The following is a 27,583-nucleotide window of genomic DNA, read 5'->3' as shown; positions in this document are numbered from 1 at the left end:
ATTCATTTATGTTGTATTTGCAGGAATATTGTAAAGAAATAGACTCGCTAGCAGGGTTTGAGTAAACACAACTATAAAAGGGAGAGTAAAAGATAAGGAATAATGTTATGAAAATTATTAAATATAAGATGTAATTTAAAGGATACGGTATAAAAATGATAAGAATATAAGAGCATTTAGTTAAAAGAGTGTTAAGATGAAATAATGTAAGCAGAAGTAGCTTGCTAGCGGGAAGGTAAACGGCGTTTCCGTGTGCGGCTCTGGCTCGCCAGAGCAGCGATGTCACGCTGGCCACGTGACCCGGAAGTGTCTTCGGACAGCGCTGGCCCTTGGCCTCTTTGAGTGAGATGGGCGCACAACCCTAGAGTCTGGCAAGACTGGCCCGTACGGGCAGGGGTACCTTTACCTTTACCTTTTATATCCCTTTAAGCCTATACAGCAGGTATGGGGCATCCACAGCCCTCCAGATGTAGATGGCAGCTGAAGTCCACCAACTTCTGGAGGGCCATAGGCTTTCCCCACCCCTGCTCTAAAGACTTCCCTCCAAGGAACTTGGGGTTGAATTCTGCCATCTTTGGAGTTCCACCTCTTTCCTCAAGGATTCCAACCTACTGGGCCATGTGGCTCGACCTGGGATCACCATATAGAACTCCTTATATGTGTTTTAAGAGTTGTAGCAAAGTAGGCCTGCTGGAAGCCAGAACTCTTAGGTCCCATTTATAGACCACTCAAGTCCCGAGTGCATAAAAGCAAAAGGATATACAAGGCACATTGCATCGTTCAGTGCTTAGCATGGGAGAGTGCAAGGTACCAGGCTCTCAGGCCACACTGGTTCAATTCTTAAGGACGGAGGGGCCATTCTGAGCCAGCAGATCTCCATAGGCTGCCTCCTCACGGGAGAAGATCTGGAACTTCTTGTCCAGCTGAGCTCGCAGGTAGAAGTAGTCTTGCTGGTCAAGGTTGTGGGCGCAGGTGATGTAGGCTGTGAAGAGCAATGCGAGGAGCAGGCAGGGAACGGCCCACAGGATGTGGAGAAACTCCAGGTACACGGGGTGACGCAGGTGGGAGAAGAGGCGGATGGCACTTGTGGACTTCACGGCCAAAGGGTCCCCCATGCCCAGGCAGTGGTAGTAAACCTACGGAACGAGAGAAACACCCATTTGCACCGCAGACACACAAATCCTTTGGGGAAACAAGACATCATTTTAGACCTGTGTACACATTGGGCCTCTACATATTCACTAAGGGGGAATGTGAGATCTGTTTTTGTTTTGTTGTCTGGACTGCTGAGACAACACTAAGTGCTTCTGCGGTCCCTGCCTTGATCAAAAATCCCTCAGAATTCCAGAGATGGAAAGAAGAGAATGTCCCTACCAGAGAGGAATGGCAAATTAAACTGCTGGACTATGCCAAAATGGCAAAACTGACCGTTATGCTCAGGAACCAAGAAGACCATAACTTTAGGAAAGGATGAAGGGAATTTATAATTTATCTTGGAGACCACTGTAAACAGATGAAAACCTTAGCAGGATTGAAATAACACTCGTAGCAAGTACTATATAAAATATGGACTATTGGAAAAAGATGCAGTAGAAAAGGTTTAATAATAGGACCCACGGAGGGGAAGTCCAGAGATTCTGAGGAATCTCCAAATGTAGATGTGTGTGGTTGTATTGTAACTTACAGTTTTAAAATCAAAAAATTATTTAAAAATACATAAATCCCTCAGAATTAATCCAAATCCAATGCACGCCCCTAACTGCTATCACTGTAAAGCCAGAGCACATTAAGAGCTTCCAAGAGAGAGGTCATGGCTTCCAAATTTGCTTCAACCCTGGGACCTCTCTTTTTAGAAATATTGCAAAACAGGAGGAAAGGTCTTCTATCACCCTCATTGGTTGGGTCATTGGGCCTCGCTGAGCTCAGCCGCCAAATATCGGACGGTGGCCTCTCTAGATGGGGAAAGGGAAGCTGCGCGGTACCTGTTTGACCCCCATCAGCTCTGCGTAGTCAAAGATGAGGAGGATGCTAAAGATGACCAGCCAAGCAATGAAGTGGAGGATGAAGCAGATGAGAGGGACCCAAGTGACCCACGGCTCCCTGCTCGTATTCCAGAGCACAGGTTCATCCTGCACAGGCTGCCAGTACCTCATCAGCAGCTAGGTGGGAAGGAAAAGGCACATTAGATAAAAGTAGATTCTCCTGCAGGCACACGTCTCATATGGCTGCATTTTGGGACTCCAAAACTGCGATCGCATTGTAGAAAATCCGCTGGACATGCAGGCATTAGCCAAATCATACAAATCATATCCATACTGGGTTATGATACTGGGGGGCCAAATGCACATGTGGTCTGTGGTCCTCTGAATTCACTGCTCTGAATCCATGGCTCTGCTTCGCCCCTTAGCCAGCCGGGATGAACCTTTCAACTCTTGACAATGCCTCCTCCCTGCTTGGTAGAGGGTGGATTGTTGTGTGTGTATCAGATATAACTTCCTGTAGAAAGGCAAAAGTTGCGCTCCTTGTTCAACCCACCTTTGCCTCTCTCACCCTGCCCAGCCCTGGCATGTGGCCCCTGGAAGGCGATCCAGGAGGGAATCTGGCCCTTGGTCTGAAAAAGAGTGGAAGCTTCCAAACTGACAGTTGCGCATGAGCATGCAAACCTAAGGCCTGCCCACATCCCACTGAACTATGCTAGGCTATGACTTCTGTCATTCCTGGCCATTGGCCACGCCAGTAGGGGCTAATGGGAGTTGGAGTTAAACTGACCACGGGTCTGGAAACCAAGCCCTATGAGGAATGGTTGAGGGAACTATGGATATAGTATGAAAAAAGCAAGACGTTCAGAGAGATGCTATCACAGCTGTAGGGCATGTGCACATTTCCCTTCCCTTTGATGGGATCTCAGCACTCGAGATGCTGCTTAGATTTGTTTATCACCCATCACCCCCCTCCCATTTGCTAGTGGATTCATTGCTACAGAATTCTTGTGTATATGGTTGCATACAGGTACTACTGGCAGTGTTGATTGTCTTCCCCCCCAATCACCCCCCATGCAATTATGGTGCTTTTCTTAAAAAAGAAAAAGGGGTCTTTTTTCTGGGGTACTCAAGGTTACGCAGTACCGGAACCTCTTTTCCCCAAACTGTTCAAAGTATGACACTTACTGTAACAATTTCATGGTGATTACCGGCACCATATTTGCTTTAAAAAGAAGGCACTGAAAACAGGGGTTGCTTTTTAAATTTATCGCTTCATTTGTCAGGACTGAAAGCAAAGCAAAGAACTTCCCCTCTCTCCTTACAAATTAAAACCGCCTTCCACTTTTTTTCAGTATTTCCTGTGAAGAATATTGCTTTCACATCCGTAGCGTACATTTGGCAGGCATCTAATGTACATGGTTCACCCCCCCCCCCGATTCATGGGAGTGGTCAAATGGGAGGTATTCTTTTACAGGGCGTGTGTCTTGCTGCTGCTGCTGCTGCATGTCACTGTTCACTGTTTCTGTGTGTCTGTGAGGAGAATACAGGACACAGGTGTTATGAAGGTGCAATAAGCCAGACAGAGAGTGGTCCCTCCCTATAATGTAAATAGAGAGACTTTTTAGGAGATTTCTGTATAAAGAACACTTTGCTGCGGTGGAAGTGGGGTCTAAGTGATGTTGGAGTGGAAGCATATTTGCATGAACGTGAGAATGTAAAATGTGGTCTCCATTTAAATATTTATTAAAATAATTTATTCATTTACCCAGAAGAGTTATTAGGCTTTTTTTGCTGTAAGCTGCTTCCTGCATTGTAAGAGTGGGTCATGAGACCCTTGATCCCTCCTTGAAATACAATCTGAACCAAATGGGTGAGGCAGTAAAGAGTTTATTGATTACAATACGTTCTTGCAAGAGGGAGGGGTCCAAAGTAGCTGATGTTCCGTATACTGGAAGCCCAGATTCCCTCCCTCGTCTCCCCATTGGCTGGTCCTGCAAGGTTTTCCTCCCCCAGTTATCAAAGGAAACGAAGGAGGCTGGGGGGGGGGGGGATAAACTTCTCCCTCCTCGCCAGAGTCACCTGACTTCCGGCTTCACCAGCGGAAGCTTTACAATATGGGCTGCTTCGTCCTAATTGTTGTTGTTGTTTAGTCGTGTCCGACTCTTCGTGGCCCCATGGACCAGAGCACATCCTAATTAAGCCTCCTAATTAAACAGTGTCACTCCCTGCCTCCCAGGTGGGGGCTCCCATTCCCCCCCCCCCCCCGCTGCCCAGGGTCGCTGCATCTGCCTCCGCCTTCAGGATTTCGGGTGAGTGCAAAGCCAGCGGCGGGGAAGGAGGGAAGGGGCTTGGCAAGGGGTGGGGGGTCCAGGATGAGAAGCCCCGGGACGGGGAGAAGAAGAGAAGGGAGGAAAGGGAGCTGTTTCTCTTAATGGGGCCTTGAAGGGGGGGGGAGGGGGTTCCGTTGTGGTAAGAGACAAGCTTCCATCTGGTGCAAAGGGAGTTGCAGGGAAGGAGGCGGGAAAGGGGAGAGGCTTGGGCATGGTTGGGCAGGTTAATAATAATAATAATAATAATAATAATAATAATAATAGTAATAAAAAAAATACCTGCCCATCTGGCTGGGCTTCCCTAGCCACTCTGTGCGGCTTACAACATAGATAAACCATAATAAAACATCAAACGTTAAAAATTTCCCAATACAGGGCTGCCTCCAGCTGTCTTCTAAAAGTCAGATAGTTGTTTATTTATTTGAAATTGGAAGGGAGGGGGCCACCAGCGAGAAGACCCTCTGCCAGGTTCCCTGTAACTTCGCTTCTTGCAGGGAGGGAACTGGCAGAAGACCCTCGGAAGTGAACCTCAATGTACAGCCTTCCTTCCTTCCTTCCTTCCTTCCTTCTTTCCTTCTCTTTAGACACCAGGCAAAAGCATTCCTCTTCCAACAAAATAAAAAGGCTTCCAACAAAATAAAAAACACTGAAAACATTGAATACTTCCCTGTACAGGGCTGCCTTCAGAAGTCTTATTATATATCAATGGAAATATAATGTAATGAAAAATGTAATGCAATAACTTTTATGAAGGATTATTTATTACAACAGCAGTCATAAAGAAGAACGAAACGCATACAACAAAAGAGATATACAAAAATTCTCACCGTGTCAGTTAATACTTAGCTGGGTAACCTTTAGCCTTCCATGGAGTAAAGTAAGCTTTTTAGTTCTGCAGCTGTAATAATGTGAAACTAAGATTAAATTATTTCCCTTATTAATTGGGTTTTATTGCTGGGCTGCTTCTGACTAACAAGTTTCTTTAGTCAGCTCCATAGATTTTTGATTGGGTTCAAGTCTGGGCTATGTATTTGGCGGCATTTACTTTCCCATTAATGACACAAATTTTGTCCACACCTCGTGCTGTCATACAGCCCCAGATCATAGCACTGACTGGGTGTTTCATGGAAGGTGCAATGTAAATAGGATGTAAATCTCCTCCGATTCTCCTCACGTATTTCATGCCATCACTACCAAGCGAGATTTTGGTCTCCTCACTCCAAATAACACTGTCCCATTGTTCTGCTGTCCAGTTAACATGGTTTTAGCCCAGTCTGATTTTGTAGTGACTGCGTCTCCTTATACCTCTTCCAAAATTTAGAAATGTTCCCTTTGGTTAAGTTTCTGCCAATTTTTCTTCTATTATCTTCATAACTGTAGCCTTGTTCACTTAATAGTACTATTTTACATCCCTTTCTAGGTGACCAGTCAACTCTTTGCCCCATTTATTTAATTTTATTATGTTTTACAAGCTCACTAAATGAAAAAAACCTCAACCAACTTGACAGCAATCGCACAACACATTTTTTAAAAAATTATTTTTATTGAATTTTCAAATTATAACAACAAATTTCCACAAATCTTAACTGAACAATTTCTATATCCGTATTTCTCCCCTCCTCCCTCTTTGGCTTCCCCCATATTTCCGTATTGATTTATTAAACAAATTCTATACTCTGCTGATTTTGCTTCTTATATAGTTGTCAAAACCTGCCAATGAGTCCATATCTTTATACTGTCTTTTTATATAGTTTATAAATGGTTCCCACTCTTTTTTGAAATCAATGTTGTCTCTCTCATGTATTCTCTCTGTCAGCTTAGCCAGTTCCGCGTAGTCCATAAGCTTGGCTTGCCATGCTTCCTTTGTTGGCGTTTTCTGTTTTCCATACTTGTGCTAATAAAATTCTTGTTGCTGTTGTTGCATACATAAACTATGTCCAATTTCCCTATCATGTATCATGATCTAAAATTAGAAGCAGGAAAGATTCTGGTTTTTAAACAAAGGGTTTTTTCAACATTTTTTCCAGTTGAAAATTTCCAAGGTGTTGGATATTCAAATTGCAGAGCTTGTCAAAACTGAGAGGCAACTATTTACAAATCCTGTTCTTTCAGCAAAGCAGGAATTTTAGGATTAAAAATACATTTGCTTTTCACTCAGAGGCTGTAATGTAGATTTTGGGGGGCTTTCATCTCATTCATCTCATTTCATCTTATTCACAAAACGTCTCTGCAGGGTTCTCCCCTGAATAGCGGAAGCACGGCTTCCATTTTTAATACTTCTCACTTTGAGATTCAAATTTAAGTCCAAATATTTTTAATTCCTCTCCAAAAGCTTCTTTTTATTTTATCTTATAACAGAAGATCTGTCACTTCAGGGGGCGGCTTTTAGGCTTTGGATATTCATGTGTGCGTTGGAGCCGACAGCCCACCTCGACCGTCTTCCCCTCCCCCACCCGCTGCTGATGCAGTTGCGGGAGCCGGTTTGACAGAAGACCTGGGGCTCAGCTGGACCCCGTTGGAGCCCCATTCTTCTGCAGTTTTGTGAGGGCTTTTCTTTTTTAGCCCTAAAACTTCCCCTCGGTCGCCTGAAATCCCCCTAAAGGCTCCGTCTTACTCGGACGATGCCCCAGGTGACACCATTTCCTCCACCATCCAGACCGGAAGCCCGTAATCACCAAGTCAACTCTTTGTGCCATTTGTTTAATTTTATTACGTTTTGCAATTCACGAAATGAAAGGGGAAAAAAACCCCAACCAACTTGATATCACATAACACACTGACAAATGTCCTGCTTATTTATGTCGTGATCCTTCCTAAAAGTTGTTGTATTACATTTTACTTTAAATTACAGTGGTACTTCGGGTTAAGAACTTAATTCGTTCCGGAGGTCCGTTCTTAACCTGAAACTGTTCTTAACCTGAAGCACCACTTTAGCTAATGGGGCCTCCCGCTGTTGCCGCACCACCAGAGCACGATTTCTGTTCTCATCCTGAAGCAAGGTTCTTAACCCGAGGTACTATTTCTGGGTTAGCAGAGTCTATAACCTGAAGCGTCTGTAACACAAGGTACCACTGTATCTTTCCATTGATATAAAATTTTATGATATTACTCCATAAAAGGGTGGTGTTATGAGCCATCAAACCCCAGAAAAACACTTTCTCCATAGTTTCCACAATTTTGGCCACTAGTGTAGTGTCTTCTAAGTCCAAAACACACATGCACACGCAGAACACACATAGTATGAGCAAGCAGTGTTCCAAAGTGCTTCTCTTGAGAACTTGCCATCTAAGTTGTTTACTCACGGCAAAAGCTCCTATTTCCCAAAAGGACAGGAGGGGGAGGTCTCTCCCCCACTTTTAACCCACCCCGCTCCCACCGCACGGAAGGCAGAGGTCTTGTTCATTCACAATCCCTGGATCCACCGCCTCTCCCAGGGGATCCAGATGCAAGCAAGGTGCTTTCTTCTTCTCCATTCAAGGGCCACCCATGTATTCAAAGCAGTCCTTTGCAGATTAAGTCTTAACTACAAAATAAGTACAAAAACCCGACAAAAACACTCACGGGTTTATAGTGGCACCAGCTTTCTTAGTCAAGATTCCACATTGTCAGACTGCAGCTCACAAAAGCTTAAGCCATAATACATTTATGAGCCTTTATGGGCTGCAGAAGATGAATAAACAGAAGCATAGTTAATCTATGGACTTATATCCTACAAGAGACAGTGATGGCCAGCAACTTGGATATCTTGAAAAAAGGGATTAAGCTGATTTCTGTGCTCTGCCCTCATGGTCCTAGGCAGTAATGCTTCTCAATACTAGATTCTGGAAAGCCCAGGAGGGCAGAGGGCTCTTGGGCTGAAATCTTGCTTGCTGGTTTCCCACAGGCATCTGCTTGGCTACTGTGAGAACAGGATGCTGGACTAGGTGGGCCTTTACCCATTCCAGCAGGCTCTATTTAGGTTCTAATATGTCAAAATATTTTTACAGTTACCTGTGGCATAAGAACACTTCAGTTTCCTCACTTCAAAAAGAAAAAGACAGATGTGTCTTATAAGCCAGTTACACCATAGATGTCTATTATAAAATGATGGTGCTTTCTTAAGTGTGAATGGAATGATCATGGGTTTCTCTTGCCATTATCTCATCTGCATTCCTAAAAATTTGGAACATAAGAGGACAGTGGAGAATGGAGAGGGTGTTAAAATAAGAGAAGGTGCACATGGGAATTGACGTGTGTTCAGTTCCTTTCTTGTCTTTCATAGATGTCTAACAGGATTCTCTCCCCGCCCCAAAAAGGTGAGGAAGATGATGGTCAGGATTCTACGAAGCTGTCTGTGAATTCATTGGGAAGGGCAGAGAAGCCATTTAAATTCAGGGAATGTGGAATGTGCAATGTGCTTTAGTCACTGTGGGAAAATGAGGATACACCAACGAACTAACACGGGGGAGAAACCCTTTGAATGCATGGAGTGCGGAAAGAGCTTCAGTCAAAGTGGAAACCTTAGAACACATCAACGAACTCACACAGGGGAGAAACCATTTAAATGTATTGACTGTGGAAAGAGCTTTGCTCATAACGGAGCCCTTAGAATACATCAACGAACTCACACGGGGGAGAAACCATTTAAATGCATTGAATGTGGAAAGAGCTTTGCTCAAAACGGAGAACTTGGAATACACCAACGAACTCACACGGGGGAGAAACCATTTAAATGCACTGAATGTGGAAAGAGCTTCAGTCAAAATGGAAACCTTGGAATACATCAACGAACTCACACAGGGGAGAAACTGTTTGAATGCATGGAGTGCGGAAAGAGCTTCAGTCAAAGTGGTCACCTTAGAACACATCAACAAACTCACACAGGGGAGAAACTGTTTGAATGCATGGAGTGCGGAAAGAGCTTCAGTCGTAGTGGTCACCTTAGAACACATCAACAAACTCACACTGGTGAGAAACCATTTAAATGTATTGAATGTGGAAAGAGCTTCAGTCAAAGTGGTCACCTTAGAATACATCAACGAACTCACACAGGGGAGAAACCATTTAAATGCATTGAATGTGGAAAGAGCTTCAGTCGTAGTGGAGACCTTAGAATACATCAACAAACTCACAGGGGGGAGAAACGGTTTAAATGTATTGAATGTGGAAAGAGCTTCAGTCAAAGTGGTCACCTTAGAAGACATCAACGAACTCACACTGGGGAGAAAACATTTAAATGCATTGAATGTGGAAAGAGCTTCAGTGAAAGTGGAGCCCTTAGAATACATCAACGAACTCACACTGGGGAGAAACCATTTAAGTGTATTGAATGTGGAAAGAGCTTCAGTCATAGTGGAGCCCTTAGAATACATCAACGTACTCACACGGGGGAGAAACCGTTTAAATGTATTGAATGTGGAAAGAGCTTCAGTCAAAGTGGAATACTTAGAAGACATCTACAAACTCACACGGGGGAGAAATCCTTTAAATGTATTGAATGTGGAAAGAGCTTCAGTCATAGAGTATCCCTTAGAATACACCAACCAACTCACACAGGGGAGCAACCATTTAATTGTATGGAGTGTGGAAAGAGCTTCAGTCAAAGTGGAGGCCTTAGGAAACATCTGCTAACTCACACAGGGGGGAAACCACAGATGTAGGGAATGTGGAAAGAGCTTTGGAAGGAGTGGAGACCTTAATATTCACAAGCAAATTCACACAGGTGAAAAGCCATATAAATGTATGCAGTGTTCCACTCAGTTTTCGCTCTTTGCTTCACATCAAGAAACTCATAAAGGGGGGAGTAAATTTTAAAGCATGGAACCTGTGTGATGTTCTGGTGGTTGTATTTAAATTTGTATACACACATATATATGTTAAAGTAATGAAAGTCACATATAGTAAATGTACAAAGTAAGTTGCAAGTTGTTGCTAGATAAACACGGGGAGAGTGTGAATCTGGAATGCCCAAGGTATGTGATGTTTTGACTCCGCCTTTCAATGCCAAAATGATGGGCTGCCCTTGTCTTGTGGATCAGCATCTGTTAGGCTTCAGGGAAATGGCTTCCTTCCCCCTTGGCCGTAGATAAGCAGAAGAAAGGAAAAGGAGTCTTCTTACCAGTTAGACACTTTAAATGATCCCAGCAAGGGCATAAAGAACCCGTCTTCTAGGAATGGCGGTGCTCCCAATGAAGAGGTCCAGTCCCTCACATCCCTAGTCACCCCTGCCACTTCTGCGTCTCGTAATCTGAGCTCGTTCCCTCTGTGCTTTCTGTCCTGCCACTTTCGCTGCTCTCCTTGACCTTGGGGAGAGCGGATGGATGCTTTCCAGAGACCGTGAATCTGTTAACTCTCCCCCCCCTCCAGAGTTTCTTCTGCAAGCTGTTCCCTATCCAGTATTTCCCAGCTTCTGCCTTCTGAACTATGTTCCTCTGCAAATCACTTTTCCAAATCTATACAGTCCTGCTGCTCCTGGGAAGAATCAGGGGAGGGGGATTTTCCCACAAATGCCTCGGTGCAGCTCTCCTCAGCTGGGTCCCTGGTTAGGTTTTGGTTTAGGGGAGAAAGTGTGGGACTAGGCCGGGGGGGGAGGGGGAGAGAAGGGTAGAGAAGTAGAGGGGATGCTTTTTCCGTGCAAGGCTAGTTCGTGTTTCTCCCGAGTACGCGCCTGTAATCAGTGAGCGTGCATTTAGCAGGAGAGCGTCCCTTTGTCTCGGCGCGTAAGATGCTTCAGGAGGCCCTAGAGCGAAGCGTGTGTATCGCACATGCACTGTGAGAGCAATGGTGGAGGAATAGCAAATAACTGTCAGGGAGCTTAAAAGGAGGCTGTCGTTTCGTGAGAGGGGGTGGGGGGAGGAGAGTTTTAGTGACGCTGAACAGGAAGAGCCAAGCGCGCCTACGGGATACATGTGGTTGCTACTCTGAGTTTGAAGATGGCCAGTGGGAGTGGCACATGCTTCTGCTGAAAGTAGATCTAGGGAAGATTAAGTTAATTGCAGCCTTAAACACACTTGGGTCCCATTAAAGAGGCTGCTCATGAGGCCGAAGGAACATCGCCCGGCTGTGAGGTGTAAAGTCCACCACTCCCTGCAAGGTTTTTTCCACCTGGCCAAAGGGGTGGGAACCAGACTCGCCCAGCCCTACTATGTTAAATATGTATTCTCTCATAGCTCTACTATGTTAAATATGAATTCTGTGGTCGACCTTTGTACTGTTTTATTTTGAAATCTTTAAGATAATATTTTGGTTTTCTGTTATGTTGCTTTGACTGTATATTCTATATTTGACATTTTTCAGATTGTTTTATTTAGGTTTTATTGATTTAATATGCTGTGAACCACTTTGAGATTTTTCTTGAAAATATAAAGTGGAATAGAAATTAAATGAAAAAAGTATAGAGCAGGGATATCCAACATGGGGTTGCTCAGATGTTGGGCAACAACGCCCATAAGCCTCAGCCTGTATGGCCAAGGTTGATGGGGGTTGTAGTTCAAAAGCTCAAGGGTGGAAAATCTCACGTTTCTTACAACTTTTCATTATGAATAATTATAGGTAAAACTTTTGTTAATATAGAGCTCATTTTTGGGCTTCCAGGAGCAGCTAGTCGCTTCTGCTTTATAAACAAACCCAAATATATTGACACACTTTACTTTAAAAGCGGATTTCAGAACAGAGATAAACAAAATCTTTTTCTTTTTAATCTTTTTACTTTACAAACCATAATTTTGTCAATCCAAGATCTGCTCTTCATATGTATAAAAATACTTTGTTAACAATGAGATACCGAAATGATAATAAAAAACCTGCAATAAAACATTATCAGCATTTAAAAAGAAATGCCAGTGGGATGTTCAAGGCATTGAGTTACAAATTAAAGCAAAGATCAACCATTGCTAGGTAGACCCAGGAGACTTAATCCTAGAATCAACCCTTGCCCCCCACAGCCCGCTTTTGCCTGTAAGTAGACTTGATTCAAAGATCACATAAATCATCATGATTTTTTTCTCATTAATTCTGATGGGCGGGGGCGAGTTAACCCCATGGAGGTATATATGGGTCTGAGTGGCAGGTGATCCACTGCCAGACCGCCATCTTGGCAAGAATCTTTCTCAAGGCCTTGTCTTCCAGAGGACGGGCAATGAATTCTGATTGACTGCTTGGAACAGAAATGTATTTGGGAGACACCGCTGAAGAGAAAAAGGGGAAAAACTCGCAGCCCACTCCACAAATCATCCAGGCTGCTATGTGGCAGAAATGCATTTTCCCACCTTCCCTTCAAACAGCCTTGCCCTACAACGCTGTGTCACAAGCTGCCCTTGGGACCCCACATCTCAGAAGGCAGGCAGTGGGGACGGGTGCTGTGTTTCCCTGGGAGGAACACAATGGCACTGGAGGCTGCTGAGCAAAATGGCCCCCGTGGGCTCCATTGTGTTCCCACTTTCCTCCTGATTGCTTGCCTTCTCCCTCGAGGGCCACATCCGCGCCACATTTAAATCCCTCTACTACCCCTTCAGTCAGTCATGGCTTCCCCCAAAGCATTCTGGGAGCTGTAGTTTGCTAAGAGGAGACTCCCTGTTCCCCTCCCAGAGAGATAATATGTAGAGTGGCTTCACTGTCTATTCCTTGTCACAGAAAACTTGGTGAATTGTAACTCTGAGGGAAATAAGGGTTTTAAGGGTTGCCATGGTTTAAGACTTGATTGCCTCTTCTCTTCCCCACCCCCCGGGCAATATATCTTCTATAGTTTCTCTAGCCTACATATGGTAGAGATATTTAAAATGAGAGTCCTCATAAGGATTCTTTTTTGCTCTTCAAAATATGGCAACCATACCTAACAGCTCCAAGCAACCTTAACAAACTACAGCTCCCAGAATTCTTTGGGGGAAGCCATGACTGTTTAAAGTGCTTTACAGTGGTACCTCTGGATGCGAATGGGATCCGTTCCCGGGCCCCATTTGCATCCTGAATCAAACGCAACCTGAGCCTGCAGGTCACGATTCGCTGCTTCCGCGCATGCACGTCACGTCATTTTGAGCGTCTGTGCATGCGCAAGTGGTGAAACCCGGAAGTAACACGGTACATTAATTCCAGGTTGCCACGGAGCGTAACCTGAAAACGCTCAACCTGAAGCACATTTAACTCCTGGTATGACTAGTGTCCTTGAAGGACAGAGATGCCTCAGCTTTGTAAATCTTGGTTGCCACTCTCATCTCCGGTGCTAAGTGAGGTCTAGAGGGGTGCGGTTGCATGTCTGCTGCCCCAACTGATTCCTGTATAAAATATTCACCACGTTTGGGTTGAAATGGCACTCTTTACACTTACCTGGTTTGCACATGATGTTAATGTGCCAAGGGTGTGGAAAACATCAGGGAAAAACATTTCACACAGAAGTAAGAAGCCGGCTCCCTGCATGAGTTTGTCAAGAACTGGAATAACCGGCTCTTGGTGGCCATCAATGAGATCGCACCTAAGCGCCCTCTGCCACCCCGCCGAAACTGGGCCCCCTGGTTTGCCAAGGAGCTCCGGAAAATGAATCAGGTCCTCAGACGGCATACTCACGACGGAGCCTCAAGATTTGGCCCCGGACACACTGACCAGATGCTTGGAAGCTGTGGCTGAATGGCTGCATGGGAGCCGGTTGAAGTTAAATCCTTCGAAGACAGAGGTCTTCTGGCGGGGTCGGGACTACATGTGGTTGGGGGGCCAACTCCCATCTCTTGCGGGGGCTCAAGTAGTGCCAGCGCCTTCTGTCAAGAGCTTGGGTGTAACCTTTGACGCCTCCCTTTCCATAGAAGTGCAGGTTGCAGCCACAGCAAAGGTGGCATTTTTCCATCTCTGCCGTATTAAGCAGTTGTTCCCTTACGTTTCTCGCCCTGATCTGGCCACAGTGATCCATACAACGGTCACCTCCAGGCTTGATTATTGTAACTCGCTCTATGTGGGGCTGCCCTTGAAGCTGACCCAGAAACTCCAGCGGGTGCAGAATGCCGCGGCGAGGCTCCAGTTCTTTACCAACTGCACTGGCTCCCGGTGGAGTACAGGGTCAGGTTTAAGGTGCTGGTTTTGACCTTTAAGGCCCTATGCGGCTTAGGACCCACTTACCTATGGGACTGCCTCTCCTGGTATGCCCTCCAGAGGACCTTAAGGTCCGCAAATGACAACATTTTGGAGGTCCCGGGTCTCAAGGTGGTTAGATTGGGTCTGAACTAGGGCCAGGGCCTTTTCAGTACTGGCCCCAACTTGGTGGAACGCTCTGCCACAAGAGACTAGGGCGCTGCAGGACTTGACATCTTTCTGCAGGGCCTGCAAAACAGATCTGTTCCACCCGGCCTTTGATTTGGACTCAGTTTCACCCTTATGTTTCCCTCCCCTAATGGTTTTGATTTATGGGCTGCTTTTAAAATGAGGCTGTATTTTAAATAAATTTGTATTTTAAATTGGTTCCCCCCCCCCATTATGTTTTTACTGTAATTTTACTGGTGTTAGCCACCCTGAGGCCAGGGAGGGCGGGGTATAAATAAGATTTATCATTATTATTATCATCAGACATTAAGAACTTCCTGATCCTGTTTCTTTGACAGAAGCTGACAAATTTAGGATAGATGCTCTATATATCAACTCAATGGCATAGGGCCTTCTCGGTAGTGGTGCCTGCCCTGTAGAAAGCCCTCCCATCAGATGTCAAGAAAATAAACATCTATTTGACTTTTATAAGACAGCCCTGAAGGCAGCCCTGTATGGAGAAGCTTTTAATATTTGATGTTTCATTGGTTTTTTAAAAATATTCTGTTGGGAGCTGCCCTGGTGGCTGGGGAAACCCAGCCAGATGAGCAGGTATAAATAAGGTTGTTGTAATATTAATATTATTATGCTTAATTGAATAGCAGTTCCGGAAGCCGCCGGAGGGGAGAGATGCTCTTGGGCTCCCATCCTCCTTGCAGGCTTGGCCACCATGAGGAGGCAGTGCTGAGATTCCTGCATTGCAGGGGGTTGGACTAGATGACCCTCAGGGTCCCCTTCCATCTCAACGATTCTACGATTCTAACAGGGTGCGGGATTAGATGGGCTTGATCAAACTACAGGGCTCTTCGTGTGATCTGTGTGTGTTTGTGTGTGTGTGTGTGTGTGTTTGTGTGTGTGTGTGTGTGAGAGAGAGAGAGAGAGAGAGAGAGGAGAGGGAGAGGCCCCTGTTTCTTATTTGCAACTAGGATGAATCAGCTGCAATACCCCCACACTTGACCCACCGCTTCCCTGTCTGCTCTCTCTCCACCCCGAACTCCAATTATGGGTATTGCATTGCATTGCACACCCCCCCCAAGCTTGCTGCAGTTTGCAGCGCTTTGCACTCACCCTATTCCTTCCAGGACAAGGCCAGTGCATGACGGCAGAGGGGGCGGGTCAGCTGTTCTGCTTAAGCCGCGCCCCCTTTCCCAAGTCAGTATCCAGGTGCAACCTCCCTCTAGCAGCTTTCACTCTCTGCCTTTAATCTTTAAGGCAACAAGCATATGTTCTTTCAACTGGAAGCCCAGGTTCCCTCCCTTCTCTCCCCATTGGCTGGGTACTGAAATTATCCCACCCCCGGAAATATCCTGCCTCCCAGGTGGGGGCTCCCATTCCCGCCCCCGCTGCCCAGGGTCGCCGCCATCTCCAGGATTTCGGGTGAGTGCAAAGCCAGCGGCGGGGAAGGAGGGAAGGGGCTTGGCAAGGGGTGGGGGTCCAGGATGAGAAGCCCCGGGACGGGGAGAAGAAGAGAAGGGAGGAAAGGGAGCTGTTTCTCTTAATGGGGCCTTGAAGGGGGGAGGAGGAGGGGGTTCCGCTGTGGAAAGAGAGAAGCTTCCATCTGGTGCAAAGGGAGTTGCAGGGAAGGAGGCGGGAAAGGGGAGACGGTTGGGCATTGCGGACCAGCCTCGCCATAGTAATAATTATATAAACAAATAAATGACATTTATTACCCGCCCCTCATTTTCTGGATTTTCCCAGCCACTCTGGGCGGTTTCCAACAAAATAAGAAACACCAAAAATATCCAAACATCCAAGTCTTCCGTTTTGCAGAGGAGATGGGGACATGGATTGCTGGATGGCAGAGGGAGAAGGAGGAAAAGATGGCGAGGAAAACAAAGGCAGGGGGGTCCTGGCAGGAAGAAGGAAGGGCTGAGGTCTTCTCCAAAGCAGCTCTTTGTTTCTTGAACTCCTTGCATAAAGTAGTGGGGGCAGGGCCAGATTGAGGTTTGATGAGGCCCTAAACTACTGGAGGTAATGGGGCCCTTTATATGCCCAGCTACCCTTGGTCAACAGCAAATTGTTGCTGTTTTTTGTGTTGAATGTAGGCTGCATGGTAATTTATCTACCTAATAGGTATCTAAAACCATTTGCACATAACAGAGTATGTATTTTCTCAAAGTAATGGTTGAACTGAAATACAGTTACGAATTATATTAATAGTGAAATAATTATGAAGCTTAACAGGCCTTTGGTCAGGGTGCAGCCTGACTCCCTCCTTTGGCAGTCTTTACAAAACTTCAGTTTATGGTTGCCATCAATTTTGAATTTGATTTTAATTAATTTTTATAATGTTTTTATAATGTTGCATTGTTTTGGTGTTGTTAGCCGCCCTGAGCCCGGCTTCGGCTGGGGAGGGCGGGATATAAATAAAATTTATTATTATTATTATTATTATTATTAAGTTAAAATGATTTTGTTATTCATAACAAACTTAATAATGCAAACACATTGGCATTTGGCAATAACAAAAGTTCCTTTAGAAACAATTTACAAAGACACCTAATCTAGTCCTAGAAACTTGCTATAATAATAGGTGTAAATATATGATGCAAACTACTACTAATTATAAATAGCATTATTAACATGAAATTAACTGTTATAAACTGTACAATGCAATTGTAGTTAATACAATGCATTTTTTTATATAAGTATCAATATTACCATAATAGTCCACATTCTTCATTGGGACAGCAGACCTTGGTACCCTGTTACACTTAGTGAGTGTAAAAGACAGTATTTCTAGTAATATGTCACATTTATAAATAATAGCAATACTATACACAGTTGTACATAAAAATCATTTTACAGGACTAATTGTATTAATGCATCTACCGAAAACCCATTCAACTTTATAATTTTATCATCATTCATTGTGTACTGTGTATAAAAACAGTACACAAACATGATCTAAATTACAGTACTTTCCTTCTTGCCTTCTTAATGGAGCCTTGAAGGTGGATTGGGGGGGAGTGTTCCGTTGTGGAAAGAGAGAAGCTTCCTCCTGCCCAGATCTGGTGCAAAGGGAGTTGCAGGGAAGGAGGTGGGAAAGGGGAGAGGGTTGGGCATTGCTGGCAAGGCTCGCAATAAAATAATAATAACAATAATACCCCGCCCATTGTCTCGGTTTCCCCAGCCACTCTGAGCGGCTTCCAACAAAATAAAAAACACCCAAAGAAACAAAACATTGAAGTCTTTTGTATAAATTGCCTTCGATTTTAAAGAAATTACCAATTTAAGAAATCATGTGGTTTAAATATGTATGTTGTCCTCGAGGTGCAAACACACATAGCATGAGCAAGCAAGCAGTGCTCCAAAGTGCTTCTCTTGTGAACTTGCCGTCTAAGTTGTTTACTAATGGCAAAGGCTCCTGTTTCCCAAATGGACAGGAGGGGGAGGTCTCTCCCCCACTTTTAAGCCCCCCACTCCCACCGCATGGAAGGCAGAGGTCTTGTTCATTCACAACATCAGTAAACCTCATGTGCATCTGAAGTGAACCAGGTGCTGCGGTTCCTTCCCCTCTCACTGGGCTGCTGCAAGAAAAGGCAGCGGAGGAGGAGGAGGAAACAGATGGGTTTGAAGGCTCTTTCTGCCTCTCTCCCCTGAGCAGGGGGTATTTGCAGGGCAGGAGGACAGAGGAGGAGGCAGTGAGGGCAGAGGAAGCAGTGGGTGGACCCACCGCCTCTCCCAGGGGGTCCAGATGCAAGGAAGGAGCTTCCTTCTCCATGCAAGGGCCACCCATGTATTCAGAGCAGTCCTTATATTCCACGGGATTTACTCTCAGGCTGTCGTAAGCGAGAAAATTAGCCCAGTCTGATTTTGTAGTGACTGCGTCTCCTTATACCTCTTCCAAAATTTAGAAATGTCCCCTTTGGTTAAGTTTCTGCCAATTTTTCTTCATAACTGTAGCCTTGTTCACTTAATAGTACTGTTTTACATCCCTTTCTACGTGACCAGTCAACTCTTTGCGCCATTTATTTAATTATATTATGTTTTACAAGCTCACTAAATGAAAAAACCCTCAACCAACTTGATAGCAATCACACAACACACTTTTTAAAAAATAATTTTTACTGAATTTTCAAATTATAACAACAAATTTCCACAAATCTTAATTGAACAATTTCTATATCCGTATTTCTTCCCTCCTCCCTCTTTGGCTTCCCCCATATTTCCGTATTGATTTATTAAACAAATTCTATACTCTACTGATTTTGCTTCTTATATAGTTGTCAAAACCTGCCAATGAGTCCATATCTTTATATTGTCTTTTTATATAGTTTATAAATGGTTCCCACTCTTTTTTGAAGTCAATGTTGTCTCTCTCATGTATTCTCTCTGTCAGCTTAACCAGTTCCGCGTAGTCCATAAGCTTGGCTTGCCATGCTTCCTTTGTTGGCGTTTTCTGTTTTCCATACTTGTGCTAATAAAATTCTTGTTGCTGTTGTCGCATACATAAACTATGTCCAATTTCCCTCTCATGTACCATGATCTAAAATTAGAAGCAGGAAAGATTCTGGTTTTTAAACAAAGGGTTTTTTCAACATTTTTTCCAGTTCATTATATATCATTTCCCCGTATTCTTTAACCTTCTTGCATTCCCACCATACATGAAAAAAGTACCATCATTCTCTTTACATTTCCAACATATCTTGGATCCTGTTTTATACATTTTTGCAGTTTTTCCAGTGTGATTCAGATTCAGATACTTTATTCGGCTATAAGCCCACAAGGTAAAACCAATCAATAAATAAAGTAGCATTTTACATTCTAAAATATCAACTAAAATATTTCAACGCGTAATCTCCTTTACGTTACATACCATCTCTAGATATACCATATTGTGGCCTTGAGTATAGGGATGATGGATAAAGTTTACTAGATTTTTAATAGTCATGCAGCATTCCATGACGTCTTTTATATGAAAGAACTGAATTCAGGAATCTGGCAACCTGTAATGTTCTATAAGAGTCAATGTCCTGGAGTAGATAGGCAAGATGTAATTCAGGTGGTTTAGCAACAGTTTCCAAAATGATTGAACTCAGAATCCTTGATCGGGGAACAAAATATAAAGGACAATTAAACAAGATATGATAAAGGGATTCTATTGATTTGTTGTCACATGCGCATAAAACAGAGGTTTTACCGTTAGAAAATGTATTGCTCAACACGTTTGAGGGGAACACATTAAATCTGGCTCTAACAAAAGTGAATCTATGCGACGCAACCGATAAGGTAGACAGATAGCGAGGTATCTGGGACATAAATGTAATGCCCTCATTTATTGGGGAACATGTACCTCCGCCTGTAGTAAGATTTTGTTGCAAATCAACCTCCTCCAATCTTTGTTTGATGACCTTTTTTGCTGTAATTAGATCTAAATTTAGTATATCGGAAGGAGAGATTCCATAAGACAATAGTTTGGAATGGATTTTTGTTGCCCATGGGCTGGTAAATTCATCTCTCCAAAGGCACTGAATAAGATGGTAATTGGGCAATTTATGCCAAAGGGACAGCCAGTAATTAAAGACATGTCTCCACATCAGGATCTCTAAGGAGGGGGTCTTAAGTTCTAAGCGAATAGCCGAGTTGCTTACACAGGAGGGTAACTTCAAAAGGCGTCTGAGAAAAAGATTTTGCAATGTCACCAGAAGCATGAGGTTTACAAAAGCGCCCCATAAAGGGACCGCATAGGCCATAGTTGCAACCACTTTTGCACTATAAACTTTTAAGGCAGATGGAACATGCATAGCCCCCTCTGTAAAGAAAAAGTGTAATAGAGCGTAGAACCAAACCAATTCTTGAATATGAGAGGATCACCGCATTGTCAGCGTACAATAGTAAGGGGCAGCGATAGTCTGCAAGCCTGGGTGCATGAATGGTGGTTTGGGCCTCAATTAGGGGAGTTCTCATGTCACTAATATAGAGGTTAAAGAGATAGGGGGCAAGGATGCACCCTTGTCGTACCCCCTTATTTATTGGTACAGAGTTTGTGAGATCGCCCTCAGGTGTTAACCTCACCCTAGCGGCCGTCCCTTCATGTAATTTGATCATAAGCCACAACAGCCTTTTATCTATGCCCCACTTTGCCAATTTTCCCCATAGCAGCTCTCTAGAGATACTGTCAAAAGGCGCCTTCAGGTCTATAAAAGCGGCACATAGAAGACCATGAGTGGGGGAAGAATACTTCCGCGCCAAATGATATAGAATTATTGCATGGTCAATAGTAGCACGATTTGGTCTAAACCCGGCCTGTTCATGTGGAATCTTCGGCCCATTGGGTTAGTGTGGTTAGCAGGAAGCAAGTATAGATTTTTCCAATGATTGATAATAGACTGATATTACGATAGTTTCCTGGGTTCTCTGGTGGTCCTTTTTTTATATATAGGAATTATGATGGACTCCTTCCATGATCTAGGTATCTGGCCCGTGGCATTAATTGCATCAAAGATTTTTGCAAGATTTTTGGCCCACCATGCTGGTTGTTGTTTAATAGCTTCCGCCGGGATCAGATCGGGCCCTGGGGCTTTACCAGTTTTCAGTTTAGCAATTAAATCAACTATTTCCTCCGGGTCAGTATCTGGCCATATGGGCAAGTGACATGAAAGAGTATCAGAATGAGTGTTAGAGATAACTGTCTGGGAGAAATATTTTCTTAGAAATTGTTCCCATGTCGGGGCTGGTATAACCGTCAATGGGTATTTCCTCGATCTTTTGTTGATTAAATTCCAAAAACCACGAGAGCTGCGGTGCTTAGAGGCAGCAATCAGTTCTTGCCAACGTCTTAGCTGCCATTCATGCTTGGCTGACTTCTGTGCCTGTTTGTAAGCAATTTTGGCCTGCAAGTACTCTGGGGGAAGAGTTTCAGCTCCAGAGGATTTATATCTGTTGTAGATACAACAGAGAGAGAGTCTAGCTTGCTTACATTTGGAATCAAACCAAGGTGCACCGCCCCTGGGTTGATCTCTGTTAACCAGGTGAGTCGGCATCGTAAAGAAGCTAGTTAAATCTGCAGAGAGGTGAGAGAACCACTCCAATATCCTATTTGGTTCAGACAACTCCGCCACTGAAACAATAAGGGGTTCGGAGATATTCCTCTGGAAGAAATCTGCGTATTTTTGGGCCTGTTTCATAGACCATTTAATGCTTCTTACTTGAGATGCGGCATTTAAACCTACTTGAATTGGATGTGAACCGCTAACCGGGTGCCAGTCAATCATTAGCTTGGCCGCTAGAGGTAGGTGGTCACTGAGTTGTACATTGTCTACTTTAAAGTAAAATAAGTTTGAGAATAGGTCTTCTGAAACTAGAAGGTAGTCTAGGACACTATTTGATGTTGTGCCCAAATGAGTGAATTCACCTGGCACGTCCGGAGGGCAATTGCCATTCAAAATGTTCAAATTCATACGAATGGCCAATTGATAAAGAAGGACTCCCGCCTCATTCACTCTGATGTCCTTAGATCTTCTTGATGTAGAAGAGATTAAATCAGATTTTGGATAGGGGGGAGGTACCCACCACTTGGCCTTGATTATCCCATCCCAATTGGCGGCTGTACGTGCATTAAAGTCACCACCCATTATCGATGGAATATTAGGGTACATAGCATAACATGCCAATAAATGATCTTCCAGAGAATCCCATCTATAATGGAGGTCCGATATAAGACCACCTGGAGGAAGATAAACATTGGTGATTAATAGGGAGAATTTTCCGCTTGAAATCAGACCTGTAAAGGAAAAAGGAGGAAAAGTCTGAACTAGCGAGAGTTTAGCGCTCATTTTAAGCGATATGGTGATTGCAAGACCACCTCTGGACCGGCCACCTTTTTGGGAGGGACTAGCTGGAAGTGACATCACCTTGCCAACAAAGGTCCGTATAGTAAAAGCTATGGTTTTCCCAGTAGTGATGTATGGAAGTGAGAGCTGGACCATAAAGAAGGCTGATCGCCGAAGAATTGACGCTTTTGAATTATGGTGCTGGAGGAAACTCTTGAGAGTCCCATGGACTGCAAGAAGATCAAACACATCCATTCTTAAGGAAATCAGCTCTGAGTGCTCACTGGAAGGACAGATCGTGAAGCTGAGGCTCCAATACTTTGGCCACCTCATAAGAAGAGAAGACTCACTGGAAAAGACCCTGATGTTGGGAAAGATGGAGGGCACAAGGAGAAGGGGACGACAGAGGACGAGATGGTTAGACAGTGTTCTCGAAGCTACAAACATGAATCTGACCAAACTGCCGGTGGCAGTGGAAGACAGGAGTGCCTGGCGTGCTCTGGTCCATGGGGTGATGAAGAGTCGGACACGACTGAACGACTAAACAACAACAACAGCTGGAAGTGATATCAGTTCAAAGCCATTTATATCTATTTTATCTTCTTCCCATGTTTCTTGCAAAAGGATTATCTGAAAATAGTTTATATAGGACATAAATTCGGGATCTAATCTTTTCCTTTTCCAGCCAGCAATATTCCAACTTAGGACTGCTAGCTGGGGACTTCTATGTTGTTCTTTTAACAGTCAAAGCGAAGGAGGGGCAGACTCTCTGGGAGAGACGGAAGATGTAACAAAAAAATCAGTTATTTTACATTGGGAAGATGGTGGCTGTGAGGAACCCTCCAAATTAAAATTTTTAACAATTTGGTTCGAATGTTGGAACACCTGGGATGATCTACTAGAAGTAGATCCCTGAACAGGATGTCTCTTCATTTCGAAATTCTTTGTACAACTTGACAGAGAAATACCCAGAGAGGGAGAAATTAAGTCCGTCGGAGGAGGCCCTCTAGCAGATTTATCATCAGGCATTAGGATGATTTTATTGATGCGTCCCATCGGGTCTTCAATCGTTTCCGACGACGGGTCCCGAAGTGTGACATTCACATTTTCCTTTAAAGAAGGTAGTTGAAGTGACATCACGGGGGCGGTAATTATAGAAGACTCTCTCAGGGGCATCACTTGTGGGCTACTTCTATAACTGGTCGAAACTGGAGAAGATTCTAGCTCTGGCATAGATGAGTGAGTTAAAGAAGGATTTGAATCAGGCAGGGAGATCAGAGTTTCGTCCTTAGGTGTATTGGCCGGTGGATGTAGATGAAGGTTAAATGAGGATGGCAGAGCCTGGTCGTCTCGTGGAATAGCACTGGGGGCAGAAACAACTGGAAGATTTGAGTCTTGCACGATGGTTTTTGCTTTCACAGTGGGGCTGAGCTGAAGAAGGTCGACCACTTCTGTCCGGTGAACCCAAGTGGGGTTATTTGAAGCATCATTAGTATCTTCCCCTCTGTGTTGGACTTGCAAAAGCTGCGATTTAAGCGTGTCAAATCTTTGCATCATCACCGACTGTTCTTTCGGAGGGAGGACTCTGAACGAATCAATAAATTCCCTTTCATCAAGGGCAGTCTGCAGGTTTCCGTCCTCATATATGGCTGTTTGAGAGGGTATCGAGATTGGTCGAGAATGGCACGCTGCAGAATCATCGCAGTGGGGCCTGGCAGTATTTTGAAGTAAGGCAGAGTCTCTTGTCCTAATGTCCTCACTGCCAGGACACCTATTTAGAAGGGGTTTGATCTTGCTATCTGCAAAAACCCTCGTTGCTACGATATCGGCCATGGACAAAAGCGTTTTCCGCCTAACAAGAATAGATGGTATCTTTTCAGAGTGGAACGCAAGTATCACCTTCAAGAAGTTGGTCTGTCGGAACAGGGGCATCACCGCATAAAGGTCAATCTGATGTTTCTTAATTTTTAAAAGTTTGCTTAAACAGTCTTTAGCCCCTTCTAGCGATGACCATCTTCCTATTTCCGACCTGACAGAAAGGCAACTTTTCTTGGGTTGCAGAGTTAATATCTGATTATTCAATTGGGAATTTAAGATATATTTAATTTTAGTCTCCTTTCTTTTATCTGAATTGGGGTGAGGCAATAAGTTTTTGACCTCACGAACTGAAGATTGTGTTATTGATTCAAGTTTTTCGACTTTCAGCAAGATATTGGATAATTGTGAAGATACCTCGTCCAGCCTTTTGAAGATACAGTGAAGGGTCTTAATTACTAAGTGTAACTGCTCACAACTGGGGAACTCCCCCATATCAGGTGTTAAACCGTCATCCTGTGTTGAGAGTTTTTCTTTCGTATTCTCCTTTACAGGCTTTACTTTTAAAAAATCCCAAGTCGTCGAAGTTGGTGTGGCTTCCAAATCAATTAGAGGTTGGAAGCAATTTTGGGTTTCCACTGCAAAGCAATGCTCAGCATTGTCAGTCCCTCTTCTATTCCGGTGTGGCACCAACCTTGATATTTTTGGTTTAGGGGATGATAGGGGCTCGTCAAAGTCTCTCAAGCGTTTGTTCTGACCCATACTTCCTCCGGCCAAGGATTATACGATTCTTAAAATAACATAAGATTTAACACACGAATAAAATAGTTAAGACCACTGAGTCCTCTCTCCAATTAGGATAATGGCGTTCTCTTCTCTTTTAGCAGCCGAGGCCGACCCGCTGATAAGAGAGAAACAAGGAGTAGTCTGCAGCAATCTGGAGCAGGGCCAAATCTCTCAGAAAGTTTCCATACCATGTAGCTGCAGCAATTATAAAATGCTTCAAAGACTGACTGGGTCAGTTAAGATAAAAATATAGGTCAGTTAAGATAAAATATAAGGAATTAAAAGCAATCCGAAGAGCACCGGTAAGCGCGTCTTACCTCGGCGCCATGTTGGTTCATTTCTTTATACCTTCTATATATCATCTTCAAATACAGTGATACCTCAGGTTACAGACGCTTCAGGTTACAGACGCTTCAGGTTACAGACTCTGCTAACCCAGAAATAGTACCTTAGGTTAAGAACTTTGCTTCAGGATGAGAACAGAAATCGTGCTCCGGCGGCGCAGCAGCAGGAGGCCCCATTAGCTGAAGTGGTGCTTCAGGTTAAGAACAGTTTCAGGTTAAGAACGGACCGCTGGAATGAATTAAGTACTTAACCCAAGGTACCACTGTAATTTTCTCTTAATGATATACAATCTGTAAACTTTACATTTGTTTTCATAAACTTTCCCATTCCTCCAACTGTATATTAAGCCCAACATCCGGAGCCCATTTTATTTGGGCCGATTTTACCTTCTCATCTAAAGTCTCTCCATATAGCAAAATGTTATATGCTTTCTTCAATAATTTGGTATTTCCCTCCACAATTTCCTTTTGAAAGTTTGAGATAGTATAGCTGAACCCCCTTTTATTATCTTTTTTAAATTTCTCATTAATTTGTCTGTGATGCAACCAACTTTGTAAAGTACCTTTCAAGTTTTCATAACTTTTAAATTTCAAACCTTTCTCCTCTTCTATTAACAAATCTCTATATGTTGGCCACTTTCCTTTTTTATCACCCCTCCAGCTACACAGGGTCTAATCCTGCCAGACTTTGGTGGATGCCTCAAAAATGTCCAAGGTGTTGGATATTCAAACCGCAGAGCTTGTCAAAACTGAGAGGCAACTATTTACAAATCCTGTTCTTTCAGCAAAGCAGGAATTTTAGGGTTAAAAATACATTTGCTTTCACTCAGAGGCTGTAATGTAGATTTTTGGGGGCTTTCATCTCATTTCATCTTATTCACAAAACGTCTCTGCAGGGTTCTCCCCTGAATAGCGGAAGCACGGCTTCCATTTTTAATACTTCTCACTTTGAAGTTCAAATTTAAGTCCAAATATTTTTAATTCCTCTCCAAAAGCTTCTTTTTATTTTACCTTATAACAGAAAATCTGTCACTTCAGGGGGCGGCTTTTAGGCTTTGGATATTCATGTGTGCGTTGGAGCCGACAGCCCACCTCGACCGTCTTCCACTCCCCCACCCGCTGCTGATGCAGTTGCGGGAGCCGGTTTGACAGAAGACCTGGGGCTCAGCTGGACCCCGTTGGAGCCCCATTCTTCTGCAGAGTTTTGTGAGGACTTTTCTTTTTTAGCCCTAAAACTTCCCCTCGGTCGCCTGAAATCCCCCCAAAAGGCTCCGCCTTACTCGGACAATGCCCCAGGTGACACCATTTCCTCCACCATCCAGACCGGAAGCCCATAATCACCAAGTCAACTCTTTGTGCCATTTGTTTAATTTTATTACGTTTTGCAAGTTCACGAAATGAAAGGGGGAAAAAAACCCAACCAACTTGATAGCAATCACATAACACACTGACAAATGTCCTGCTTATTTATGTCGTAATCCTTCCTAAAAGTTGTTGTATTACATTCTACTTTAAATTACAGTGGTACTTTAAATTACAGTGGTCCGTTCTTAACCTGAAACTGTTCTTAACCTGAAGCACCACTTTAGCTAATGGAGCCTCCTGCTGCCGCCGCGCCGCCAGAGCACAATTTCTGTTCTCATTCTGAAGCAAAGTTCTTAACCCGAGGTACTATTTCTGGGTTAGCGGAGTCTGTAACCTGAAGCATCTGTAACTTGAAGCGTCTGTAACCTGAAGTACCACTGTATCTTTCCGTTGATATATAATTTTATGGTATTGCTCCCAAAAAGGGGGGTATTATGAGCCATCAAACCCCAGAAAAACACCTCCAAGGTTTCCACAATTTTGACCACTAGTGTATGTTGTCTTCTAGGTCCAAAGACAGACATCCTCACACAGATAGCATGAGCAAGCAGGGCTCCAAAGTGCTTCTCTTGAGAACTTCCCACCTAAGTTGTTTACTCACGGCAAAAGCTCCTATTTCCCAAAAGGACAGGAGGGGGAGGTCTCTCCCCCACTTTTAACCCACCCCACTCCCACCGCACGGAAGGCAGAGGTCTTGTTCATTCACAATCCCTGGATCCTGTTGGGATACTGCCAGGGAGACAAAGTCCATCTTGACCTCCATGTCGTCTCCGGACATCCATTGATCTCCCGTAGACACGCAGTATCAGTAATTAGCGACAGGAGCTCCAGAAATAGCTTTCCATATTCTAGAGCCGATGCACGCTCTTATCAGCAGATAAAGCACAGCAAAAGTTGCACCCAGGAGAGCATTATATAGAATTTTA

The 27,583-nt window shown here is 44.0% G+C and overlaps 2 protein-coding genes across 2 annotated transcripts in view; one reads left to right on the top strand and one right to left on the bottom strand.

The window, feature by feature from the left end:
- Window positions 1–27,583, top strand: part of LOC310672939 (uncharacterized protein) — a gene marked incomplete at its 3' end in the record, with an annotated part of 38,510 nt that overhangs the window by 6,100 nt on the left and 4,827 nt on the right. The gene's annotated exons all lie outside the window — the stretch shown is intronic.
- LOC310672851 (nurim-like) lies at window positions 828–6,964 on the bottom strand (the record flags this gene model as incomplete). The annotated part of the gene is made up of 4 exons (XM_083430507.1): window positions 828–1,136; window positions 1,983–2,159; window positions 3,455–3,512; window positions 6,927–6,964. 4 exons carry the CDS (start codon window positions 6,962–6,964, stop codon window positions 834–836), a joined length of 576 nt encoding a protein of 191 aa, XP_083286633.1. The 3' UTR covers window positions 828–833.

The sequence above is a fragment of the Podarcis tiliguerta genome (genome assembly GCF_965153285.1).
Source record: "Podarcis tiliguerta genome assembly, chromosome: 2".
Classification (NCBI taxonomy): Eukaryota; Metazoa; Chordata; class Lepidosauria; order Squamata; family Lacertidae; genus Podarcis; species Podarcis tiliguerta.
The sequence above is the reverse complement of the archived record's forward strand: the minus strand, read 5'-3'. Positions and strand labels throughout refer to the sequence as shown.